This window comes from Rosa rugosa, chromosome 6 (genome assembly GCF_958449725.1).
Source record: "Rosa rugosa chromosome 6, drRosRugo1.1, whole genome shotgun sequence".
Classification (NCBI taxonomy): domain Eukaryota; kingdom Viridiplantae; phylum Streptophyta; class Magnoliopsida; order Rosales; family Rosaceae; genus Rosa; species Rosa rugosa.
Window position 1 is genome coordinate 23,812,674 of NC_084825.1, and position 24,071 is coordinate 23,836,744.

Here is a 24,071-nt window from a genome sequence, read left to right on the forward strand (position 1 = left end):
TTTATCGGAGATGTTCCACAAATATCGTAGACCAGCAAGCGAAGAATTTTAGGATATATCCCCAATAAAGTGAAGAAATATCTGTATTTATTTTTTTAATCATATTTTACAAATATTTCTTCACTTTATTGGGGATATATCCTATTATTGTTCACTTTATAAACCTATTATATTTTATAGATATATTTTACAAATATATCCTAAAATTTTTCACTTTATCGGAGATATATCACAAATATCGTAGACCAGCGAGCGACTTTTTAACCACCTAAAGTATTTTTTTTTTTTTTTATAAACCTATTATAACTTGTAGTGTATAGGTTGAAGAAAAAATTTATAAAAATAAAAAATTTATAAAAATAAAAAATTTATAAAAATAAAAAAGAAAAAAAATAAAAAAGAAACACCTAGAGTATTTTTTGTTTTTGTTTTTATAAACCTATTATAACTTGTGGTATATCTCCGATAAAGCGAAGAATTTTAGGATATATCCCCAATAAAGTGAAGAAATATCTGTATTTATTTTTTTAATCATATTTTACAGATATTTCTTCACTTTGTTGGGGATATATCCTATTATTCTTCACTTTATAAACCTATTATATTTTATAAATATATTTTACAGATATATCCTAAAATTTTTCGCTTTATCGGAGATATATCACAAATATCGTAGACCAGCGAGCGGCTTTTTAACCACCTACAGTATTTTTTTTTGTTTTTATAAACCTATTATAACTTGTGGTGTATAGGTTGAAGACAAAATTATAAAAAAATAATAATAATAATAAGCGAAGAAAAAGAAAAAAAAAAAACAAGAAAATAAAAAAAATGCAAAAAAAAAAACAGAAAAAAATGCAAAAAAAAAAAAAAAAAAAAAAAAAATCTTTTTTTTTTTTTAAAGTTTTTTTTTTGTCTGGAAATGACCATTTTAGCCCTCAAAAGTCAGACTTAACGGTCCAAAAACGACGGAATTGTAGAAATTGGACACGGATGATGAAATTTGAGAGTACAGGGACTAACATGATTAAATTGAAACTAGAGGGACTAATATGATGACGACCCCTAACCTCAGGGGGGTAAACTGAAATTAGTCCTTTTAATAATAACATTAAAGTGTTATCATGATACTTCATGAAATATTAAGAAAATATTGCATATTTATTATTTTATATTTAGAAACAATAAGTATACCTAATATTTTTATGGGGTCGTCTTGGGTACCTTGGTGTTTGCCATACCCTTATTTTTTTATTTTTTTTACTTTTAGTAAATTAATATAGTGGAAACCTACTGAACTGGTCAACAGGTTACCCAATTAAATATCGACATGTGTCATTTTTAAAAATAAAATTTACCATATTAACAACACACTCTTTCTTGATATGTAACATTGTTAAAAATCATGTAACAAGTATTGTCAAAATAATAAATTACACATAGTTGAACTACAATTACGACTTATGACAACAGTTGTTGTGGTTATTGTAATTGAGTGGTCAAAGATGTAAATATCATATTTGGACAACTTTTATCAAATTTAGAACCTTGATTATCAAGTGGAGAAGCTCCTTACAATAATGAGTTGTTACATATCTTTTGGTCTAATTTTAATTTTACCATGTTCACAACACAAATGTGGTCGGAATTGTAAAATGGTTGGTAATCTTGTAAATGGTATAGTTTTTGAAGTAATTACTACAATCAGAACAAACGTTACCGCTTTTACACTAATAGTTGCGAGTTATGGTAAAATATGTAGTCATTGAGTAATTATTTCATTAATGATAAAAATATAAAAATTTACCACTTTGACAACAAATTTGTTGTTGCACTTGTTAAATTGTCCATAAATTAGTACATTAGTTTAGGTTGAGTAATTACTATAAATAGGACAAAAGTTACCGCTTTTACATCAATTGTTGTGATTGTGGTAAAATGTGTAGTCATTGTAGTAATCATTTCATTAATGATAAAAACATAAAGATTTACCACTCTGACAACAAATTTGTTGTCATACTTGTTAAATTGTCTATAAATTAGTACATTAGTTTAGGTGGAGTAATTAATTAGTACATTAGTTATATTATTTTCACTATCCTTCTTAGAAATGAGTTTTTGTTTTATTTGTGTCTGAGGTACTTATACTATGATTGTAGGCTTAGTATAGCTTTGTAGACAATGAGTGATTTATGGAGTTTAATTAGCAAAAGTGTTACTTGTTGTGTATGGTTTCAGCAAGACAAAGAATAAATTGTATATGGAAGATTTAAATGGACCAACTGAGTTTGGATTGGAGTTGTATCATATATTTGGGTAAAGCTATGGTATGTTAACATTTCTCATACATCAACTATTTTTACCACTTTAGGGACTCATGTTACCACTTTGAGGACTAATATTACTATTTTGAGGACTCATATGGTAAACTAAGAAAATTTACCACTTTAAGGACTCATGTTACCACTTTGAGGACTAATATTACTATTTTGAGGACTCATGTGGTAACTAAGAAAATTTACCACTTTAAGGACTCATGTTACAACTTTAAGGACTAATATTACTATTTTGAGGACTCATTTTACCACTTTTAAGGCAATTGTATGCATGTCATACGTTAACACATTGTAGAATTTTCCCATATATTTAAGCTGTATGCTTAGGTAATACTTTGTGGAATGAAGTTGGTACAAGATTGTTGGCATTAATGTGGCAGAGCTAGTCGCCTTGGCACCCCTCAATATCTCCATGATTCCTTATGTGGAGTTGTTAAGACAATAGTTAATAGACTTTGAAAAGTTTTGCTTAATTGGCCCCCCAGAAATAATGTTGATTACTCCAATATGTGATATCACCAAATAAGGAAGGATTTTAGCGTCCAATCAATAGACAAAACGTTTTAATTTTTTCTCAATAATTTAGTTTCTAATTAGCAAAGAATAAAAGACGATACAGTATTACCTAAAATAGAGTACATATCCATCGGTTTGGATAAAAAAGAAAAGAAAAAAAGAACAAAAGAATCTTGTAACCATATTGAAGAGGTTGAAATATGTTGGGGGCTAATGATGGGAAGGCCCTTCCTTCAATACAAAGGTGATCATAATAGTTTAAAACTAGTACATGTGCCGAGTTCATGGAATCAAATGTGCATAATTGTTCATGTATATCCATGTTGGCTTCAGTACTTCTTTATATGTAAAGGAGAGAAAACCTTCAATTCTATACCAAAGTAGTTTAAGTTAAGAAATTAAAGTAACCAAAAAAAAAGAAAAGAAGAAGAACAAGAAGAAGTCAAGAATAGTAAAATCTTAATTTCTAGGTATTCACTTATTTTGTTTTTTTTCGATTTATTCTTTGAGCCAAGAGGGCGGCCCCGACCCCGTTTTGCAGGTTGAAATGGTAGTTTTTTTTGCAATTTGCTTTCCTTCTTGATGACTTTTCTCTTGTCATTGTTCCCATTAGCATGGTTTTGCAGAGTTTCATCAAGTTGTTGTAGTGTCTTGGTGTTCCTGTTGACACTTGTACCCCTAGACTCTTTAGACTCTTCAGGTTGCATAACTTTAGTCGAAGACTCTTCAGACTGCATACCTTTCTCAATTTTGCTGAGTGCTAGGTTGTTTGGGTGCTTCAACAGCCTAAGGGCTAGTTGCACGCGCTCATTTACAGAATCAAACTGCACACACAAATTGAACTTCAGAACAAAACAACGGCAAAATAATAAATGCTTAGCTTAAGATCAACAACTACCTCATCCCCAATTTGATATGCATTCTCATAATCCAGCATGAATTTGATCATGTAAATGCTACAATCAAAGCTATTATGTTGTTTGGGAACATGATATGGATGATGTACTCTGAATGAACAGAAGGACCATTTCTTAGTGAAAGATACATTAATTTATGCTTCAAAAATTGCGTTGAATGCCCACATCTGTATGAACCAAGAAACATATATGTGTAATTTGAACAATACCATAAGTTAATAATAAAAATTAATTCATGTACAAAATCTATTACCAAACGATGAACAAGATTAGTTCGAGCCTCAGTGCGTGTACTAGGATAAGTGTCCCATATCTCTACCTCGGTGCTTGGAATGTTTACTACCATAAGGAACCAATGCTTCGGTTCAGTACCGTCATCTAAGATGGGGATGAAAATCTACAAAATAAAGCATAAATGTATAAGTAAATCTTTGAATCTACCTACGAGAATAAGCTATGTACAAGAATAAGCTTTAGTAATATCATGTCACAATCCATAAGTTTAGCTTCTCCGAATATGGGTGCAAACCTCTTTCGTGCAGTGCTACCAAATTCTGACAAAGCATCACCTCCCTCTTCAACAGCCTGAATTGCCCTAACATGCAATGACTCACCGAACATAAGCAACTTCTTTTTCTTGTGAAATTAACAATAAACGACCAAATATAATACCATACCGAAAAGTATGTAGTGCAAAACCAATTAGATGATTCTGGCTTCCGTATCGTACTTAGTGCAACATTTACCACCTGGTCACAAAAAATGAGTCGCGACTAATTTATGTACAGTATTGAAATCGAAAAGCGTGGAGAGGCATTATGGGTTTACTGTCTTGCTTACCAAGTTGCTCACGAGTGCCCCTGGCTCGAGGCATCTAATTTCTTTACGATCAAGAGTTTCATTTTTCGTCTCGAAGACTACAAAACTTCAAAACAAAAATTAATCTATAAATGACCTAGTGCTCCATGAAATGAAACATGCTTTAACATATATGGAAAGGTAAATGAATTTACTCTTCATTCCAGACTTCGAGATATATGAAAGCTATTAGATCTACTTCTTCATTGGAAAGGTCACGACACCCGCTCTATCTCCTCACGCACTAGGTAAAATACACTGTCAGTGTAAATGGTGGATGCATGTTTCTCCAACTGTCGGAGTTGAGTAGTAAGCACATGACTAGAGTTATTTGATCAGAAGTCTTCTTGAAGTACATTATTTCTAAGCCGTGCTAATGCTGAATCAAGTAGTGGCATCAGTTCAAACAATTTCACTCTGGTGCTAAGATAATCCTTCACACAATTGTTCATGCCCTCACACCGCTGGGTACTACGCATTCGAGCAAAAAAGTGACCACTAATAAACGCTTCAGCCCATTTATGCCTTTTTTCATACATCATCCTTACCCAATTTTTATCATGAAGATCAAATTTGTTCACCATATCATTCCACCGTTGCTCAAAACCATATGGGGTTGCTTCATCAAACATACATCTCCGAAACTCTGCAATTACTTCTGGATTGTGCAAGTTACTTTGAGCATTCTTTGCAATATGCCATGTACATAAACGATGTGGGCAATCTGGAAATACTACTTCAATAGCCTTCCGCATTGCTTCTTCTCCATCAGTTAGCACAGCAATGGGTTTTTTGCCCTCTATAGACTCTAAAAACATTTGCAAAGCCCATGTTTATGTCTCAACCGTCTCATCAACTAGTAATGCAAAACCAAAAATCGTAGTCGATAAATGATGGTTTGAACCAGCAAATAATACCAACGGCTTCTCATAGTGATTGGTCTTGTACGTGCTGTCAAATACCAACACATCTCCGAAACAAGAATAATCAAGCAATGAAGTTGAGTCTCTCCAAAACAAGTTAGCCAACCTGTTACTCTCATCTGTGCTATACTTGCAAAATAACTTCTTGTCTGTGGCTGCTTTTCCTTCCAAATATGAAAGTGCAGCTTTTGCATCCCCTTCAAGTAGAGCCTCTCGACGACTTATATCCAACTTATTGTACAGATCTTTCCTTAGAAAACCGACTTTCGTAAGGCCTCCAGCTCTGTCAACCATGTATTGGTATGTATGACAAACCTTAATCGGTACTCTCCTCATAGATTTAGCTAATGCTAAATGAGAATCTAGTACAGATCGATGTGACTTGAGAAGATGTGACTCTTATGGCTGTGCAAGATCATGGGAATGGTTTGTTTTGAAATCAGCTACAACATACGAGTTCTTCTTCTTAAAATATCTTACCTTGAACAAACATGGACAATTACACCTTGTCAATTTTTTTGGCATACGGACCTTGTTACTGTTGTTCATATATTCCGCCCGTCTCTTCCCTTGTGCAGAACAAACCAATTGACGGATTGTGACTCTCCTCATCCTTGCACTTACATACTTGTCATCCTTTCTAACATCAAACCCCATTTCCTTGGCGTAAGCAAAATAAAAGATCTCTGCTTCCTCAACAGATTTAAACTCCTTGCCTAGAACATCATTCGCAGACAATCTATCAAATCTAACACAATTATATTGCAGATGATTCATGTCACTTCCACTCTCCATATTTTTCACTTGCAAATTAGCATTGGAAATTAGAACTTCGTTTGATATGTCTACACTTGACATCTGATAGCACAAGATAAAATTGCTATATTACTATAACATTTCAATCTTAGTGCAACTTCCATATATAGTATAACATCATGATAGCACTGGAAACAAATTGAAGAGAAAATCTCATAACTTTGCTCAGTATAGATGAAAAAATTAGAAAAAAAATCATGGAGTTTTCTGATGAAATAAATTAGTACAAGTAAGAGATTGGATTAAGAAGACGAAATGAGGTAAGAGTTTACCTGAAGGAGAGTCGAGCCTCAAAGAGATATGCCACTCAGAGTGAGTGAAAGCTTCAACCTTTGACTTTGTCACTCTGCAAATGAGAAAAACACTTATATGAAGTATGCGTATGTACGATTGGTCTTGAATATCATCAAGAAAAAAATCTAAATGTTTAGTCAATTCAAGTAAATTCCAAAGTAAATTCAACAAGCAAGAAACAAAACATAGTTAAGTGATCGAACAACAATTTAATAACCAAGTATCTACAATTTGTGTATTCTTCTGTTTTTTTTTTTCCTGTCATGGATGTACTGAACTAGTTACTGGACCGGGTAAATAGTATTGAAGCTTGTTTAGTTTCTGCAGCATTCAGTTATCCACTGGTTGTAATTAATGTAGATGGCTATTGTGTTGTGAATGTTTTGTTATGTTTGTTTGTAATTAAACCTCATGATTGTTTGAATAAACTATTGTGTTCATTGATTCATCTGCTGTCATGGATAACTGCTTTATGAATCGCGAAATTGCTAGTGTGAGATTCATGCTTGTCTTGCAAAAAAAACGACAGAAGCAACATATATATCTACACACACACATTATCTCTTCTTGCAACCGACCAGAGCCGATCAAACTAAGAAAAAAAAAATAGAGGCCAAGCAAGAAAGAAAACCCAACAAGCAACGATTCCAAGTCACTTCAAGGAATTCCAAAGAAAACGAAAAATAGCAATGGAAATGGACAGAAGCTACAATAATTAGTAGAGGTAAGAGATTGGATTATGAAGACAAAATGAGGTTAGGGTTTACCTGAAGGAGAGTCGAGCCTCAAAGAGATATATATGCCGCTCAGAGTGAGTGAAAGCTTCAACCTTTGGAAATTTGACAAACCAAGCTTTCTCAAAATCAGCTCCTCTTTCTCTTATCTTCTTCTTCCTATTGATTCTTTTCAAGCGGCTGCGTGCAATATTGCTGGAGATAATAAAATGGGGCTGTGACCACTTACCCAATTTCAGCTTCAAAATTGCCCACTTACTCCACTAAGAGTTTTTAAACCCCATTTACCCAATCTAACAGCTATTGACAGTTTCGCCCTTATTTTAATTCATAAATTACACTCCCCCTCTCTCTCTCTCTCTCGCTCTCTCATCCCCTCCTCACCCAGACCACCGTCAACGATATCTCTCTCTCTCTCTCTCTCATCCGCCTCCTCACCCAGACCACCGTCGTCGATCTGCCTCCTTTGCGGCTTCTCGGCCATCACCGCTGGCTACTCCATCATCGAGCCCAGGCAACCATTCATGTCCCCATCAGAAGCAGCACCAGACACCGTGCCAATCACTAAGTCAAATCATCGAGCCCAGGCAACCATTCCTGTCCCCATCAGAAGCAGCACCGGACCACCGTGTCAATCACTAAGTCAAACCACAAATCTGGAGATCAACGTCGACCTCAAACACGAAAGCCCGACCTTGACCCGATTCCAAATCCGATTAGACAGCCCGAGACGCCGAGACCACCTTGAAAGGGAGCCAACCCAAGGTCCTCAATCCCAGGTTTGCGATTTTGCTGTTGGTGTTTGATTCCGAGGATGAGCTTGTGCTTCTTCTTGGCGCGCTCGTCGTCGTCGTCCGGCGAAGGAGGAGGAGGGGCCGGCTTCACACTCTTGGGTGCCCATAGCACTTTTTTTTTTTTTTTATACACTGTGAACCCCGAGAATGAGGAAGGAATTGCAATGTAACTGTGGGGTTTGTTTGATGGTCTACTGGGGGCAGTAGATACATTATTGGCCCCCAGTAGACTTTGATATGAGGGACATGGATCACTATAGTGTGGTGTTTTGATAAGTTACATGTTGTTTTCTGTGTATTAAAGTCAAATTATCTGTGAATCATACAAAATGGTGCATTTTTGGCACCCAGTAGACACATTATTGGCCCCCAGTAGACTTTGAAATGAGGGACAGGGATCACTATAGTGTGGTGTATTGATAAGTTACCTGTTGTTTTCTGTGTATTAAAGACAAATTATCTGTGAATCATACAAAATGGTGCATTTTTGGTGGTCTATTGGGAGGCAGTAGAGACATTGGATTTTGTATTGGGGGGCAATAATATGATTATTGGGAGCCAATAATATGATTATAAATTGATCAATTGTTCCTGTAGTGTATTCATTTTGGTTTTGGGAGTTCATAAAATTCACTGGACGGCAATAATATGATTTTTGGGAGGTAATAATATGATTACTAGGGGGCAGTAATATGATTACTGGGGGGCAATAATAGCCGGATTCCGGATTCCAGTCATCGGTCGCCGGATTTCGGTTACCGGTTCCCGAAATCCGGTCATTGGTCGCCGGAATCCGGTCACCGTTCGCCGGAGTCCGGTCACCGGTCGCCGGAGACCGCGCCGGCCACTGGTCACCGGAGCACAACAAGGTGGAAGGTGACTTCTCTCTCTAAGTGAGAAAGAAGGAGAGGGCAAAAAAGTCTCAAAAAAAAGAAAAAAGAATTAATTGGGTAAAGGGGAAATAATCCCTTAGAGTGTTTTGGGTAAATGGGGTTAAAAAACAGTTGGTGGAGCAAGTGGGCAATTTTTAGCCTAAAATCGGGTAAATGATCATTTTCCCTAAAAAAAAATTGCTTCTTCTTGAAAAAACTTAACCCTAAAGATAAAAAAAGGAAAAAAAAAATTAGAAAGGCTAAGGGCTAAACAAGTTATCATTTTGTTAAATATTTTGAACCATTGGATATATTACTAATCCAATGGTCCAAAATATTTAACCAAATGAGGGTATGGCAAACACCAAGGTACCCAAGAATTCTCCATATTTTTATAGTTAATATTTTGGAAAATAATATTATTATATTTTGGTAGTATAAAAATATAAAAATATATTTTTTTTTTTTTTTTTTTTGAATATGCCAGGGGCGAAATAATATATTCATCACAAGTCAGAAATAGGCCGTTACATACCCTTTCGCTGTCATTTAAGGGCATAGACAGACAAAAAGCTAGTGGTAGTACCCACAAGTGGTACGTACATATAGTCCTACTCATTACACATTCAATACGTAGAACTAGCGGATATCCTCCTTTGGTACTACTCCAGAGACGCTAAAGAGACATAAGGTGCACAATAGTGCTTAGGTTCCTAAAACAAAGGAAATTATTGTAACTAGACAAACTAATTAACATAGGGATGGGCCTAAGGAAAAACCCTAGCCCAACATATTCAGTTCAAGGCAGATCCAAAGAGGCCCATGCAAAAAGCCCAGCAAGTCTGACCGGGCCCAGGCCCAACCTTCATCTCCACACACGCCTGGCCATCGAACAGATTCAGCGCCGCGCCTGCTCCGCCGACCATGCCGCGCCTGTTCCGCCATGATCCCGCCGCAACGAATCATCGTCATAGCCCAAATCACCTAGAAACACGTCGCCACACCTAGCATCACCACGACGCGCCCCGATCCAGAAGCTTGCAATCCCCGCCGCCGCAAAAAGTTAACCCTTCGCGGAAGGTCGTTGATCCAGCAGCAAACCGAGGTCCCAATTCCGCCTACATAGCCACCGCATATAGAGATTTCAAGCCAAGTCTTCAGCCTGAGCCAACCTGCAAAAACCTCAAACAAGACCCCTCAAAAGGAGCTCCTCGAAACGATAGCCTTCATCCCCGTCCGGCAGCAGACCGCGCAGCGTCAGCGAGGCCAAAGGCCAGCCAAGATGCCGGGGTCGCCACCGGACGAGAGCGATCAATTCGGTCTAGGATTGCCGCCGCCCCTAGGGTTTTGCGCTCTCGCTCCTCTGTTAACGGCCGGCTCCATCAGTTAAAAATATATTATTATGAATTTAGTCTTTTTGTTAACGGCCGGCTCCTCTGTTAACGGCCGGCTCCATCAGTTAAAAATATATTATTAATAAATATTATTTCTATATTAACAAAAAGACTAAAAAAAAAAGATTATGAATTTAGTCTTTTTGTTAATATAGAAATAATATTTATTATTATCAAAATGAACTTGATTATTAACGGATTAGATCAATCTTAATCCATGTTTGATCCATTAAATGGACGGATTACCAGATCCGGACCATTAACAGATCAACAGATCAAATGTTGTCATTGCCACATAGTTGTTGTGCAAGTTTTTCTTTTAGTCTATTTTAGTTTGTAGGTGGGGTCTTTTTTGGCTCCTTTAGTCAGTCATTATAGAGTTCCAGTGCGAAATCTAGTAGCCATTTCTGTGTATTAAATGTTGCCCAAAATTCGTTGTAAGCAGTTCATTATTAATGAAGTTCTTTCTTGATCAAAAATAAATAAAAATTTTCAATCCAAACTCGTTCAATAACTACGAATCCGGAGCGGATACGAATCAAAATCCAATCCATTTACAGACAATTAATAATGCACCACTAGAATCAGATACGGCTTTATTAAGAGGATTTGATTATAAAATGCTTATTCTAATCTTTACGTACGCTTGCCAATCTAGAGACCGGCTTTCATCGTTCAAATCTGTGTGAGTATCATCGATCGCCCAGCATTACAATCAAATTTATTAATTGCAAGCCATAGAAAAAGGCAGGAATATCATCGATCAAGGTACAAATATATGGGGAGAAAATACCCGACTACTCCACTCCCATCTTCATTCCCGACAAGCAGGCTACGATGAACAATGACTCGAGGCCATGTAAATGTTAATAAGATCAAGGACGATGTGTTCTTTACTAACTTTATGTATTGACCTTAAAAAGGTATTGTTTACACTGTTTAGAAGAAAACTGGCAATGCCTTATTATTATTATTTTTTTGAGTAAAAAGAGGTCAGCCCTTTATTGAAATTGAAAGATTACAACGATACGATGCAAAGATGCATCAACAATGAAAATAAGCAACACGAAAGGAAAAGATGCAAAAAGCATCTGAAATACAAAGAAATATGAAAATCGCAATAGTAGCAACGTCGAAACGCCAGCTAATTTTACACTACGGATTGCAGCCGTGTAGTGAATTGAGTAGTCGGTGGTTTGACTACCCATCGAACTCCAATGCACAAATTGACAAAAGCCAACTTGGCGCTGGAATGAAGGCACTCTTCCACCTAAAGATCGAAGCCGGCCAAGGTTGTCAGAACATGGCCATGTTGGCAGCCGATCTTTTACGAACAAATACCATAGAAGTGGGTCCTGGATCCAATACCAGTAAAGCACAAGAACCCCATTCCATTCAGAAAAACAAATAGCCCACAGAAGATAATGGGTTACAATCCAAGCCCCACATCCACCCGGATCCCAGATCCGAATTCGAATCCATTTGCCACCCGGATCCCAAATTCGGATCCAAAACTGTGGAGGCCCAAACACAGCAGCTCTTCTCCACCCATTACAGGTCCGACCCAAGCCCAAGACGCCTTGAGCCCAGAGCCCACTGGATTGTCTCCCAGCACCACCCGTCGTCGGAGCAGGCACAATCCGGTTCCACCAACGAGACTCCACCTGCCTCCACCACCAGATGTAGCGCAGGTCCTGCCCACTGTGCCGCCGCGCTTCCATACCAACGACACCCGGATCAAACCACAGCACCGCCGTCGCTCGTCGGAAGAAAAAGACGATGCTCCGCTCAACAAGCATCCGCCGAAAACCACCAGACCAAATCGCCCTTACGACACGGATCGGATCTAGACACCTACCGTCGAGGAACGCCTTCAACCTCCCACGTTTGGGTCGTAACCGCCCCACATCGAAAGGAAAGATCAGACGCTTCTCCCGGCAAAGCGTAGAAGCTCTCCCACCAGTGGTCGATTGTGAAGGTAAAGCCAACGCCGCAAACCACGAATGCGCTAGCCATGATTGCTCCGAGAACCTCAGAGGATGGTAAGAGACGGTCACAGCCGTACTCAATGGAGATGCCACCAAAGATGATGCCAAAATACCCCGCCGTTTAGGCTGAAGGGAGGTGCAGAGACGCCAGGCCCATTGGCGACGCTCTCGTAGCCCTAGCAGAGCTTAACAGCTTAAACCCTAAATTAAAGGACTGAGTAAGTAAATAACCTACATTAACCATCATATGTTGCTTACTTTAAAACTTTCTAAAACTTTCAATGACACTATTTCAGGGAGTTTTTGGGTCAGCTTTCCAGGTTGGTGTATCGACATGGTGTTTATGCTCAACCTTTGGGGATTATATTACAATTATCGCCAGTGTTTTCCAGCAGTCAAGTTTAGTTGAATTTTCTACTGTATATGGGTTCAAGCCTTTGGGAATTGTAGTTACAGTTGCCATTGGTTTTGCATTGAAATCTACTATTGCTCTTTTGACTCAGAAAATCCAGAAAGAAAGCACGGGCTATCTAGCTTCATTTACGATTTAACTACCAAAAAATGATTGTTGTTTATGTACTCCACTAAACTGAAAACATATATCGATAATAAAAATACCCGCAGCAAAGCGCAGCCTATCTATCTAGTTTTACTTAACTTCCACTCCCATAGGAAAATGACACAAGTAGAGTCTACTATTTTTTTTCTTTGCAAAATTGAAGACTTGGGAAGTACCAAACAAAATAGAAGCTATGAAGTTGAGGAGTAATTGCTTGAAGACTTGGAAGACTTTTAGTCATGTCCTTTGCATTTTACATCACGCAAAGCCAAATGCCTTTGTCCCCATTTGGATATGACTTGAAGTCGAGTCGCCATCAGTACTTGAGTACCTATCAAATCAGATGAAGAGATTTTAGGGTCTGGAAAGCATGACTGGGTTACAGTAGGCCCAAACGCGTTTCTGCATAGGAATTTTCAGCTAATCATCCAGAAACTGTTCGGTCAAGTATCATTTTTTCTTCACTTGAATATGTGTACTGAGATACTTTTTCATTCCTCTTAACTTATAAATGGCATCCAATTAGAGCCAAGGAAATTCATTACAAGTCCTTCTTTCTTGGGGACAATGGCTAGCCACAAAACTTTCATTCATCTTCTTCTTCTTGTTCATTTTTTCCTTCAAACCACAGCTTTTGCATACTCTAGGACTGCTAATCAGAGTTTCAGTGCGGCTTGCATTGAGGAGGAGAGGAAGGCCCTCCTTGAATTCAAAAAAGGCCCTTTTCAAGGGCTTCCTTCTTGGGTTGGGGAAGACTGCTGCAACTGGTATGGCATAGCCTGCAGTAACCAAACAGGCCATGTCATCTCGGTAGACCTCTCCTTGTATGCACCCTCTGTTCCAGTTCCGAAATCAATTGGAAACCTGTCACATTTGCACATCTTAAACCTCTCAGGATATGCCTTCTCCGGTCCACTGCCAACGTCAATAGGAAACCTGCCACATTTGCAGACCTTGGTGCTCTCAGAAACTGCAATCTCTGGTCCACTTCCGGCGTCAATAGGAAATCTGTCACATTTGCAGACCTTGGTGCTCTCAAGAAATCGAATCTCTGGTCCACTTCCGAAATCAATTGGAAACCTGTCACATTTGCAGATCCTAACCCTCTCAGGAAGTGCCTTCTCCGGACCACTGCCAACGTCAATAGGAAACCTGCCACATTTGCAGACCTTGTTGCTGTCAGGAACTGCAATCTCTGGTCCAATTCCGAAGTCAATAGGAAACCTGCCACATTTGCAGACCTTGGTGCTCTGGGAAACTGCAATCTCTGGTCCAATTCCGAAGTCAATAGGAAACCTGCCACATTTGCAGACCTTGGTGCTCTCAGAAACTGCAATCTCTGGTCCAATTCCGAAGTCAATAGGAAACCTGTCACATTTGCAGACCTTTGTGCTCTCAGGCAATGCAATCTCTGGTCAATTTCCTACTTCTATAGGAAATCTGGACCTCTCAATCAATGTAATTTCTGGTCCAATTCCGAAGTCAATAGGAAGCCTCCCACGGTTGCAGATACTTCACCTCTCACGCAATACAATCTCCGGTCCCCTTCCGATGTCAATAGGCAATTTGTCACATTTGCAGGCTCTGGACCTCACAGAAAATGCAATATCTGGTCCACTTCCCACATCAATAGGAGATCTGGCAAATTTACGCATGCTGGCCCTTTCTGACAACTTAATCTCCGGTCCACTACCCACGTCAATAGGAAATCTGTCATGTTTACAGATCCTGGACCTTGCTGGAAACCCAAAATTGAATGGAACCATTCCAGAAAGTATTGGACAACTTAGCGAATTGACAGGGTTGTTCCTTCGGAGTGATTCACGGGACGGGATCATATCTGAAAATCATTTCCAGAACCTCACAAAATTGGTACAGTTTGATTTATCATGTCCTGCATCTAACTCTCTTGTTTTCAACGTCAGTCACAACTGGATTCCTGTTTTCAATCTTTCGTCTCTCTCCATCACTGATTGCAAGCTAATGATCCCTGCATTTCCAGCATGGCTGAGAACTCAAGCATTCCTTACTAGTATAAACCTCTCAAATGTTGGAATTTCAGACACAATACCTGATTGGTTTCCGAGAATTTCACCATTCCTTGAACAGGTGGATCTTTCTAAGAACCAGTTAAGGGGAAGGCTTCCTAAATCGGTAAATTCTCTTCTAAAAGAGGTTTATTTGGATATCAACAGTTTGGAGGGTTCCCTTCCACTTTGGCCAAATGTAACGGATCTCAACTTGGCAAGCAATAGATTTTCAGGACCAATACCCTTGAACATTGGCAATCAGATGCCAATGTTGTATAGTCTAGATCTTTCAAGGAATAATATACACGGTACTATTCCCCTTTTTGGGAATAGCACTAGGTTGGTTGCTCTTGACTTCTCAAGAAATTATTTATCAGGAAATATTCCTATGGATTGGTCAGGTTTAACAGGCCTCAGGTACCTAGATCTTTCCAATAACAATCTATCTGGCCAACCCTTCACCATGTGCTCACAACTACCAACTCTTCGATGGTTGAGATTAAGCAACAACAACTTTTCCGGGGAGCTTCCAGTGTTCTTGCAACTATGTCAATCGCTGGCTGCACTGGATCTTTCAGGAAACAAATTCTCCGGGGCCTTACCAGAGTGGATTGGAGAAAGCCTATCGTCATTGTCATATCTACTTCTAGGAGCAAACATGCTTACTGGAAATATACCTCAGCAGCTATGTGGTCTCCCCTATCTTCAGGTTTTAGACCTTTCTCATAATAATCTATCAGGTTCCATCCCTAGATGTCTTGGCAAATTGGAAAGACTGACAAAAGTAGAGTTGGAAGAACTGACAATAGTAGATGACCTGATCCATTTCAACCGTATCCATATGGACTTAAATGTCAAAGGAGTAGAATATGATTATACTGCATATCTCGTAAAACTACTAACCAAGATAGACCTATCAAGTAATAATCTATGGGGAGAAATACCGAAAGAGATGACAAATCTCACCGCTTTGGGTAGCTTGAATTTGTCACATAACCATTTGACTGGAAAGATTCCAGATGGTATCGGAAGTTTACATCTGTTAGAAGCTCTTGACCTCTCTAGTAACCATCTATTCGGTCCAATTCCTTCAAGCATGACCTCCATGACTTCACTAAGCAAATTGAACTTGTCACATAACAACTTTTCTGGGCCAATTCCATCAACCAACCAGTTCCTTACCTTCAACGATCTAACCTCATTTGAAGGGAACTCAGGGCTTTGTGGGCAGCCATTGCCAACCGCATGCAGCTCATCCTCCAACAATGATAAGGATCCGGAGGTTGAAGAAGATAAGTATGAAAAAATATGGTTGTATGGAAGCACAGGATTGGGGTTCATTGTGGGATTTTGGGCTGTGTTTGGCAGCTTGGTGATAAAGAGGTCATGGAGACATGGTTATTTCAAGTTTCTTGACAAAATGAAAGATAGGCTCTCCTTCTGGTAATCGATCAAAGTGAAGAAAGGTTCAACCTTCGAAGATGATCAAGTTGAAACGACTGGAAGATATAACAACCTGTTATTTTTATTCTGTACTTAGACCAGTTGGGTGTAGTGAATTGTATGTTTTATGGGCATGATGTGAAATTTGAATGAGAAATAAATAAAACAGAGAAGTAACTTTTTATAGGTACAACAGCCAGCCAAAGGCCAAACTAAACAGAATCCCAAACAGAAAAACAAGCTTTACCCTTATAATCAACGGAGAAGAAGCTCCGAATTTGGCCACAGAGTCGCTCCCAAAAGGTGATTATCTGTTGATAGCAACTTGAAGGAAACTTCAATCTCTTGCAACTCGAGCATTGATGGCTGAAAGGTATGTGCTTCAATTGAGTATGATCGATGTCTACGAGACTACGGAAACAAAAGGGTTGAGACTGAGTGAGTTGAACCTCAAATGGAAATCGAAATTTTTGTATTTTGGGAAGAATGGGAAAAGGGTATGGCGGAGCTGCGGAGGGTTTGCGGAGAATTTTGAATGGATTGCAGTTAGAATTTGGTCCTCTGTTTAATCCCATAGCTAGTGTTATGGTTCATTAATAAAAAATTAAAAATTGTCCTGCCTAGAGGAAAAGTATTTGGTATGATGGTTTTTCCACGGGGCAAATTCGTCTACCCTACGTCCCAACCAAAAACCTTCTTTTGAAATATCAATACTGTTTCTTTCAGTATTTGTTGCTTTCTGTTTCATACTGTTTGGTATGAAAAAAAAAAAAAAAAACGAGAACACTCTTTATACTTCAAAACTTGCACACGTAACGAGCTATCATTAGATTTTCAAAGAGACACAATAGTTTGAAGGAGGAGGATTGTTAGAGGTTGGATTTATTTTTTATTCAAACTCATTGGTGTCTAATTTCATTTCAAATCTTAATCTCCTTCGCTTTCTGCTCCGATTATTATCAGGATCGAAGAATTGGTTCATAGTATTCTTTACTCTCTCTTAGAAAGTAGGTGTTCTTGTTGGGTTTTCCAAGAACATGAATTGCTAATGGGTCGTGAATGGGCAATTCCATGTATGTTTCTATTCTTTATAGGTTGTTGGGTTTGTGGTTTTGACTCTCATAAATCTTATGAATTTGTGTGGGTCTTTAGTTTCTTACTTTTTGTTTTTAATTAGGGGATCTGGTTCACTTTTATTTTGTCATGTTTTTTCCTCTTTTATTGACTTTTTTTTTTTTTTTAATGGTTTGGAATGGGGCCTAACTGGGAAGCTCAATTCCACACCTGGTTCTATTTATTAATAACTAGACGGGTCCCACACACTGTGTGTGAAAATTGATTTTTTATTTAAAAAAAAAAGAGTGGGTAGTTTTTTTTCAATAGGAGTGGGAAGTATTTTTGTGAAAGTTTGTAGTTTTTTTTCACGTACTTATCTGCTTCCCACTTTCACTATTTTTTTCTTTTATGAGTTTTAAAGTTTTTTAATAATTCAGAATCATTATGGTACATTTTTTTCTGTTTTTTGCCTTTCTCTTAATAATAGTATAGATAATAAATAGAAAACTAATACAAGAATAGTAAAGCGGTGGACTAGGCCTACAACTGCCTTTACAAACAAAAGAGACAACATAAACCAAAAAGAGAAAAGTACAAATTGAAACTCAGAATAATGAGCCCGAACCAAAAGGACAAATATAAGATAATTAGATAATTAATAGGCAAAGTCTTGATCGAGGATAAATCTTGATCAAAAGATTCTTTCAAAAAAGATGGGATGATGAGCCACCAAATCCCACCCTCATTGGAGACACCAAAGTTTGCCGGCTTGTCAGCAACTGCATTGCCTTCTCTATAAATATGAGAAACATGAAAATTTAATTAACTTGCCTGGTGAAGACAGTTTAACCAATGATTACGAAGCCTTAATGGAATTAGATTCGGAGACCGAAAGTAATTGACCACCTCTTTTACCGACTCTGAAGCTATTTTAATTTATTCTATCGTTGTCTTTTATGAAGCTCTTGTCAATTTTTTATGCAGGTGGAGCGGTGGTTGTAGAGGAAGGCAATAGAGGTATGAACGTATTTATGCATAGAATCCGTTCCCGGTCCATCATGCGACATGTGAAATCAATATCGCTCATAATAAATCACTAGCGAAATAGCCCGCGCGATGCTGCGGGTATATTATCAACATTATTGAATTCAACGATATTGAATTTACAAACATTAGGTACACTATAAACATTAGGTACACTATATAAGTGCGTTATATATTACATTAGACATTATATTACATTAGACATTGTTTTACATGATCCAAAATCTGGTACTTTAGCCAGATTTCAAAATATGCCAACCAAGTAGGTGTATATGTGCATATTACAAAAAATGGTTAAACTTAGCAAAAAACTTGTCTATGATTGCAGTTCAGACTCCGCATCTTTAGCTGGTTCCTTGTTCACAGCATTTGTTGGTTTTGAATCTGCAGATCCTTTAATTTACAACTCCTCACGAAAGGTCACCTAATTAGCCAAGACAAAGTAAGAATGCAGCAGAAGGGAATAAGAATGGATACCAGTTGAATATGTAGCAAGTAGCAGCAATTTTGCAGATAAACAGAGAAAACAAATAGTTCTTAAGAGAGCCATATTAGTAACTTCAAGAAAGTTCAGGTTATAAAGAGCTCTATCAAAACCTGCACCAAAGGCTAATCATTAGAAGAAAATTCAATGCCCAGAGCTGCAATGGAACTAAAAGTTTCTAGTGCATCCAGCAAGTATCAAACCACAGTAGTCACACAGCTAAAACGGACTCTTCCAAAGAATATAAGGAATCGACAGTGCAAGTGTATAATGTAAGGAAGGAAAAGGGGAGAATCATCAAGGTGATTCAAATGCATGTTAAGAAATAACAAAAACAATGTGTTTTGCAAATATGTGATGATCACCAGCAAAAAAATAAAATCTCAGGCATTTATTCTTTCAATTATAAGCAACAAAATCTCATAATTTCAATTATACAAACACTACTTGCATATCCATGGTCAAACTGAAGCATGCATCCTTCCTTACAGGTTTGAACAAATGAGGCAAATCCTTCTCCTTTGTTTAATGACTGCTCCAATGTCAATTTAAAGTTTTTCAATGCTTGAGCATGGTAGTATCAGCAGGGAACAAAAATTGGAAAGTTCAAACAAAAGCAACATTTAAACTACAATACGCATGGTAATGAAACAAAAAATGTAAACTGATTTCCAGGAGCTGTTTCAAAATTTGTTATATTAGAAACATAGAGAGAGTAGTCATACATCCAATATGCTCTTGTTTCCAGTTGGTGTCGTCTTGAGTTCCTTACACCTTCATCAAAGTAGATGGCCTCCATGCCATATCTGTGATGTACATAAAACATCAAGGTAATAAAGTCAAAAATAGAGACAATAGAAGCCTATAAATCACTGACGATAAGAGTTGCTAATGCACATAAACAGAAACACAATTAACCACATATAAACCAGAGTAGAACTTACTCAGAAAAATAAGTGTCTAGGAAGGAGCTGAGCTAGTGGCCAAAACCTGGTACCAGACATATTTCTTTATCATTTTCTTGATACCCGGAGACAAAAAATTTATTGATACTCTTTTGTAGGTTCTAAGCCAACCAAAGTGATGTGTTCTAAGCCAAAACCTAATCTGGAAATATCATGTATATAATCAAAAACAGACTATGCTCTAAATCTGGCAAGGCTTCTAAATCACTCTTGAAACAGATTATGCTCTAAAGCAACTACTACCTAATATGCCATTCAACTGATGAGAACATATCAGCCTATTCGACAAATATCCAATGTAAGTAAGATCTTTTCCTACGCCATAAATGAATTATTGACCAATCATAAATGAACTAACAAAAGCCTTGACAAAAACGACAGCTTCCACCCTACCAAAACTGACAAAAAAAAATAAATAAATAAAAAAAAATAAAAATTCTTTTTTGAAGCTAAACTTTCTTTAAGGCAGGAATAAGCATTGCCAAACTTGTTGTGCTCAATAATCCGATCGAATAAAAGTAGCAAAAATTAAAGAACAAAAGCAAAAGTACCCAATTGAAATGCAAGCAAAGCGATCTGGAAAGAGAAGGTTGCAGTAGCTTAGCTTATTACCCAAAATGCAAGCAAAGCACATAAGCTTCTCCAAGGCCAGTCCTCCATCAGCACCCGTCATCTCCAAGTATCTCTTCAACCTGACCTGAATATTGGAAAAGACCAACATTTCAAATATACTGTTAGTCAATCTAAAGGTGCTTATGATACCAGCAAATCTATGAGTTAAATTCCTATAGCCTCTCCCAGATAACAAATGTATACCAAAAGACACTTCTAAATAAGCTTGATAGCCAAAAGGGCAGTGATGGTGCAACCAAACTCTACTTAATGATCAAGGAACTACATATATGTTTTAATATCCAATAAAATAATCAACTCAAACCTACTGTCCTTATAATACTGAGAAGTCTATGAAGTAAAATTCCTATAGCATCTCCAACGTAAGGAGTCACATTTCTAAATAGGCCTGGAATGCAAAGGGTAATGCTGGTGCCACTAAACTGTAGTCATATAATTGCCGAACCATATATATACTTTTTTCCGGTAAGACATTCACCTTGAACTAAGTTTCCGTTTTCACTTCCAAGAACTATACAAACCGAAATTTGAATACCTTAGCATCCCCAAAAAATCACAGAAGGACAGACCTACCCTTCTCAAACCTAAGATGCAGGGCCCTGCCGAGTGGAAAGTTGTTAGAGAGAACCTAGCAGGAGTTTGAGTAGTTCCTATTAAATGGAAATGTACATACATAAAAGGATTGGAACTTCCGGTGCGGTTTCTCATCCTTGATGCCAATAAATCAGCCATCTGCTCTATTTCAGGAAGAAATTTAAGAGCGTGATAGTTCACCCCGCACCTCAGCCTGTTGATTTCTTGAGGAACATTGACATACCTGAAACAAAAATGGCATGATATTGTAAGGTTAAATATAGTTGAGTCATTCAATAATAGCTTAAGCTTATATCTGGAAAAAATATTACAGCTTTACCAAATCAATAATCAGATTTCATAATAGAAAAGCAGCATGTAAATCTTTTTTTTTTCTTTGAACCAAAATGTAACTTCTGAGTTCAGGGTAGGCCACACATATATAAAATTTGTGACTAACCCAAGTTGATTAACAAAAGGCTTCAGGGCCATTATCTTCTTCTTCTTGATTCGAGGCAGAACATTGTCGATGTAAAATTGTGCTGGTGCATGTTTTGGAATGTTTTGCCTAAAAGAAAAACATTTCACAGATAAATGTCAGTTGCAGCTACAATAATACAAATAGATACTTTAGAAGAGAATAATAAACACTGACACTATGATTTACTGAGATTCAAAGAGTGTTATTTAGGATTTCTATTTGCACAGGAGAAGTACAATGTAGTGAATACTCCTTTCATTACTTTACATTTTCTGTTCAGTAAAAAGTTGTTTTGTCATCAGAGGGAGAAAGAGAGCAATTAACCTTGCTCACTTCCCAGACTAAATCAGCAATCGACCTCACACCCAAACAAACCCCAAACCCAAATTTGAGTAATGATAGAATTCTCTTATTTCTCCACCTTATTTCCATGCAACAGTATCACTATGCTATATCCATGTAAAGATAGGAAATTTATATACATTTATGTTTTTTGTTTTGCAAAGATGTAGGATTCTATTTGTGAAAATCATGGACAAAGAAGAAAACCAAAATATTACTATCAAACCTTGTGCTGCTCCTTATTGTTCAAGCCTTCACTCTGTTTCCTGAAGCTACACAAAACAAAAGAATTTACAATATGAAAATTTCGTTTTTCTTCAAATTGATTCAGAATACACGAACCAAGAATGAAAACCAATATGGAAGGAATAAAAACTCATCAGCATTCAGGATAAAGCTTTTCAAAACATAAGCAACCAAGCTGAAAGAAACCCAGTCCCAAAATCAATTCTCATGCAAAATTCAAAGAGGATAATTAATCGCTACCCAACGAAAGTCTAGATAGCAAAATCACTTACCCAACTCTTTGCCAAGCCTCCAATGAATCTATTCCTGCACAAAAAGAATTCCCAGAAGAACATGCATAAAAAAAAAAAAATTAGCAATCGACAGTAAGAACCAAGAATCAGGGAAAAAAGTCTTCAGAGAAATTGAAAGTCTTCAGACGAAAGAAAACCTGGAAGTTTGTGCTTTGTCTGTCTTCGACGAAGCTCAATTACTCAGCAACATCACCAGTTCACCACCCTTCCTTCTCTCTCTCATGAGTCTCATCAGCCTCAATTTTACTCACTGTATTTTTGGAACATTGAGAGCAAGGAGAAAGGAAAAAAAAAATAAAAATTGGGCTACTCAATCTTCCCACTCTGTGTCGGCAGAACCCACCCAACAATTCAGCAAACTTGGGTTATACAGCCGTAGAAGAAAGAAGAAACCGATGGAAGCATCTAGTATACCTCGGTCAATGGCAGCGTGAAATTGTGAGAAAAAGGCAAGGGCAAAACCGTTATTTTACTATTACATGAACAGGTGTGAACAGTTAACTCATCTTTCATATATAGTATAATGAGTACGCAGTCATGACCTCTCGGAAGTTCGTCGGTCATTACACATGTGAAATAAGAAATTAGTGTGCGAAAGTTGAAACCTGCCCCCGCTTTTTTTAACATACAAATCTCAGAGTCTCTGACTTGGTTAGTTGAATTCGAATCCTCATGCTAACAAATTCAGACGTCGTCGAATGACCTTCAGGAAATTAAAGTTTAAGTGGATAATGACCAAATTTATCATGACAACACACCAAGACATCTCCCTTGTCAACTACTCGTTTTACTCTTCTACCCCTCCCATTTTCTGGTCATGAAATCATACTACACAAGGATTCTTTCTCTCAGGCTAGCTACTCAGAGTTGTGGTAGTTCGGTAATTACCAAGTGAGAAATAGGGATTGGATTTTCAACATGTCAAGGTCTTCATGAACCCAATAATATGAGTCGGTTTAAAGTAGAATCATCTAGGGGCCCCTTGAAAATTTGCAGTACGCTGTTAGACCTGTGAGAAATTGCATACGTATTTACATATGATAGGTGTAAAATTTGGAGGGTGAATATCCCATATTAGAGACAAAATTGAAATAAAACTTATAAGTATGTGTCTTATTTCTAATTGCATCGAGGCATTCTGAATTAAAATTTAACACCTAATAAGTTGTGGCATTTTTTTTAATTTTAATTTTAATTTTTTATTTTTATTTTTTTTATGATAGAAAAGAACATACAAGGCAAAAGAAAAACCTCTTACAACTCCCCTTCCCAGCTGATCCAACTGGAACGCTGGGGACACATAAAGGGGCAGGTAAAAAAAACCAAATTTTAGGGTTCTAATAGTTATAAGCTAGAGAAGCTAAATGATTAGCAAGAAAATTTGCTTTTCAAAAACTATGTCTAAAAATTACTGTATGAAATTGCTGAGCTAAAAGCCTAATATCTCTTACTCATAGACTGATGATCCAAGATACTGAAG

At 37.5% G+C, this 24,071-nt stretch overlaps 2 protein-coding genes across 18 annotated transcripts; one reads left to right on the forward strand and one right to left on the reverse strand.

The window, feature by feature from the left end:
- The first annotated feature begins 12,686 nt into the window (after nucleotides 1–12,686).
- On the forward strand, nucleotides 12,687–17,032 carry LOC133718771 (receptor-like protein EIX2). The gene has a single exon (XM_062145652.1). The coding sequence runs from the start codon at nucleotides 13,569–13,571 to the stop codon at nucleotides 16,476–16,478; it is 2,910 nt and encodes a 969-aa protein (XP_062001636.1). The 5' UTR covers nucleotides 12,687–13,568; the 3' UTR covers nucleotides 16,479–17,032.
- Nucleotides 17,033–18,707: 1,675 nt separating this feature from the next.
- On the reverse strand, nucleotides 18,708–22,978 carry LOC133717370 (O-fucosyltransferase 39-like). 17 transcript variants are annotated; one of them, XR_009849572.1, is made up of 10 exons: nucleotides 22,729–22,978; nucleotides 22,571–22,604; nucleotides 22,279–22,324; nucleotides 21,690–21,797; nucleotides 21,330–21,473; nucleotides 21,230–21,255; nucleotides 20,636–20,720; nucleotides 20,003–20,048; nucleotides 19,784–19,864; nucleotides 18,708–18,998 (listed from the first exon to the last, which is right to left on the reverse strand). XR_009849572.1 is itself a non-coding variant. In XM_062144072.1 (7 exons), exons 4-7 carry the CDS (start codon nucleotides 21,719–21,721, stop codon nucleotides 19,827–19,829), a joined length of 399 nt encoding a protein of 132 aa, XP_062000056.1. In that variant the 5' UTR covers nucleotides 21,722–21,797; nucleotides 22,279–22,324; nucleotides 22,571–22,604; nucleotides 22,729–22,978; the 3' UTR covers nucleotides 19,005–19,826. The 17 variants fall into 17 exon arrangements, 1 of the variants encoding a protein (XP_062000056.1); XR_009849577.1 differs by having other exon boundaries at nucleotides 20,003–20,165; XR_009849571.1 differs by having other exon boundaries at nucleotides 21,192–21,255.
- Between the last annotated feature and the right edge of the window lie 1,093 nt (nucleotides 22,979–24,071).

Coding starts and splice junctions, on each gene's coding strand:
- LOC133717370 (XM_062144072.1), bottom strand. CDS start 21,721: ATGGCCCTGAAGCCTTTTGTTAATCAACTTGG. Junction 21,474..21,689: donor CCTTTTGTTAATCAACTTGG/GTTAGTCACAAA, acceptor TTTTTGTTTCAG/GTATGTCAATGTTCCTCAAG. Junction 20,721..21,229: donor GCATCTTAGGTTTGAGAAGG/GTAGGTCTGTCC, acceptor TCCAATATTCAG/GTCAGGTTGAAGAGATACTT.
- LOC133718771 (XM_062145652.1), top strand. CDS start 13,569: ATGGCTAGCCACAAAACTTTCATTCATCTTCTTCTTCTTGTTCATTTT.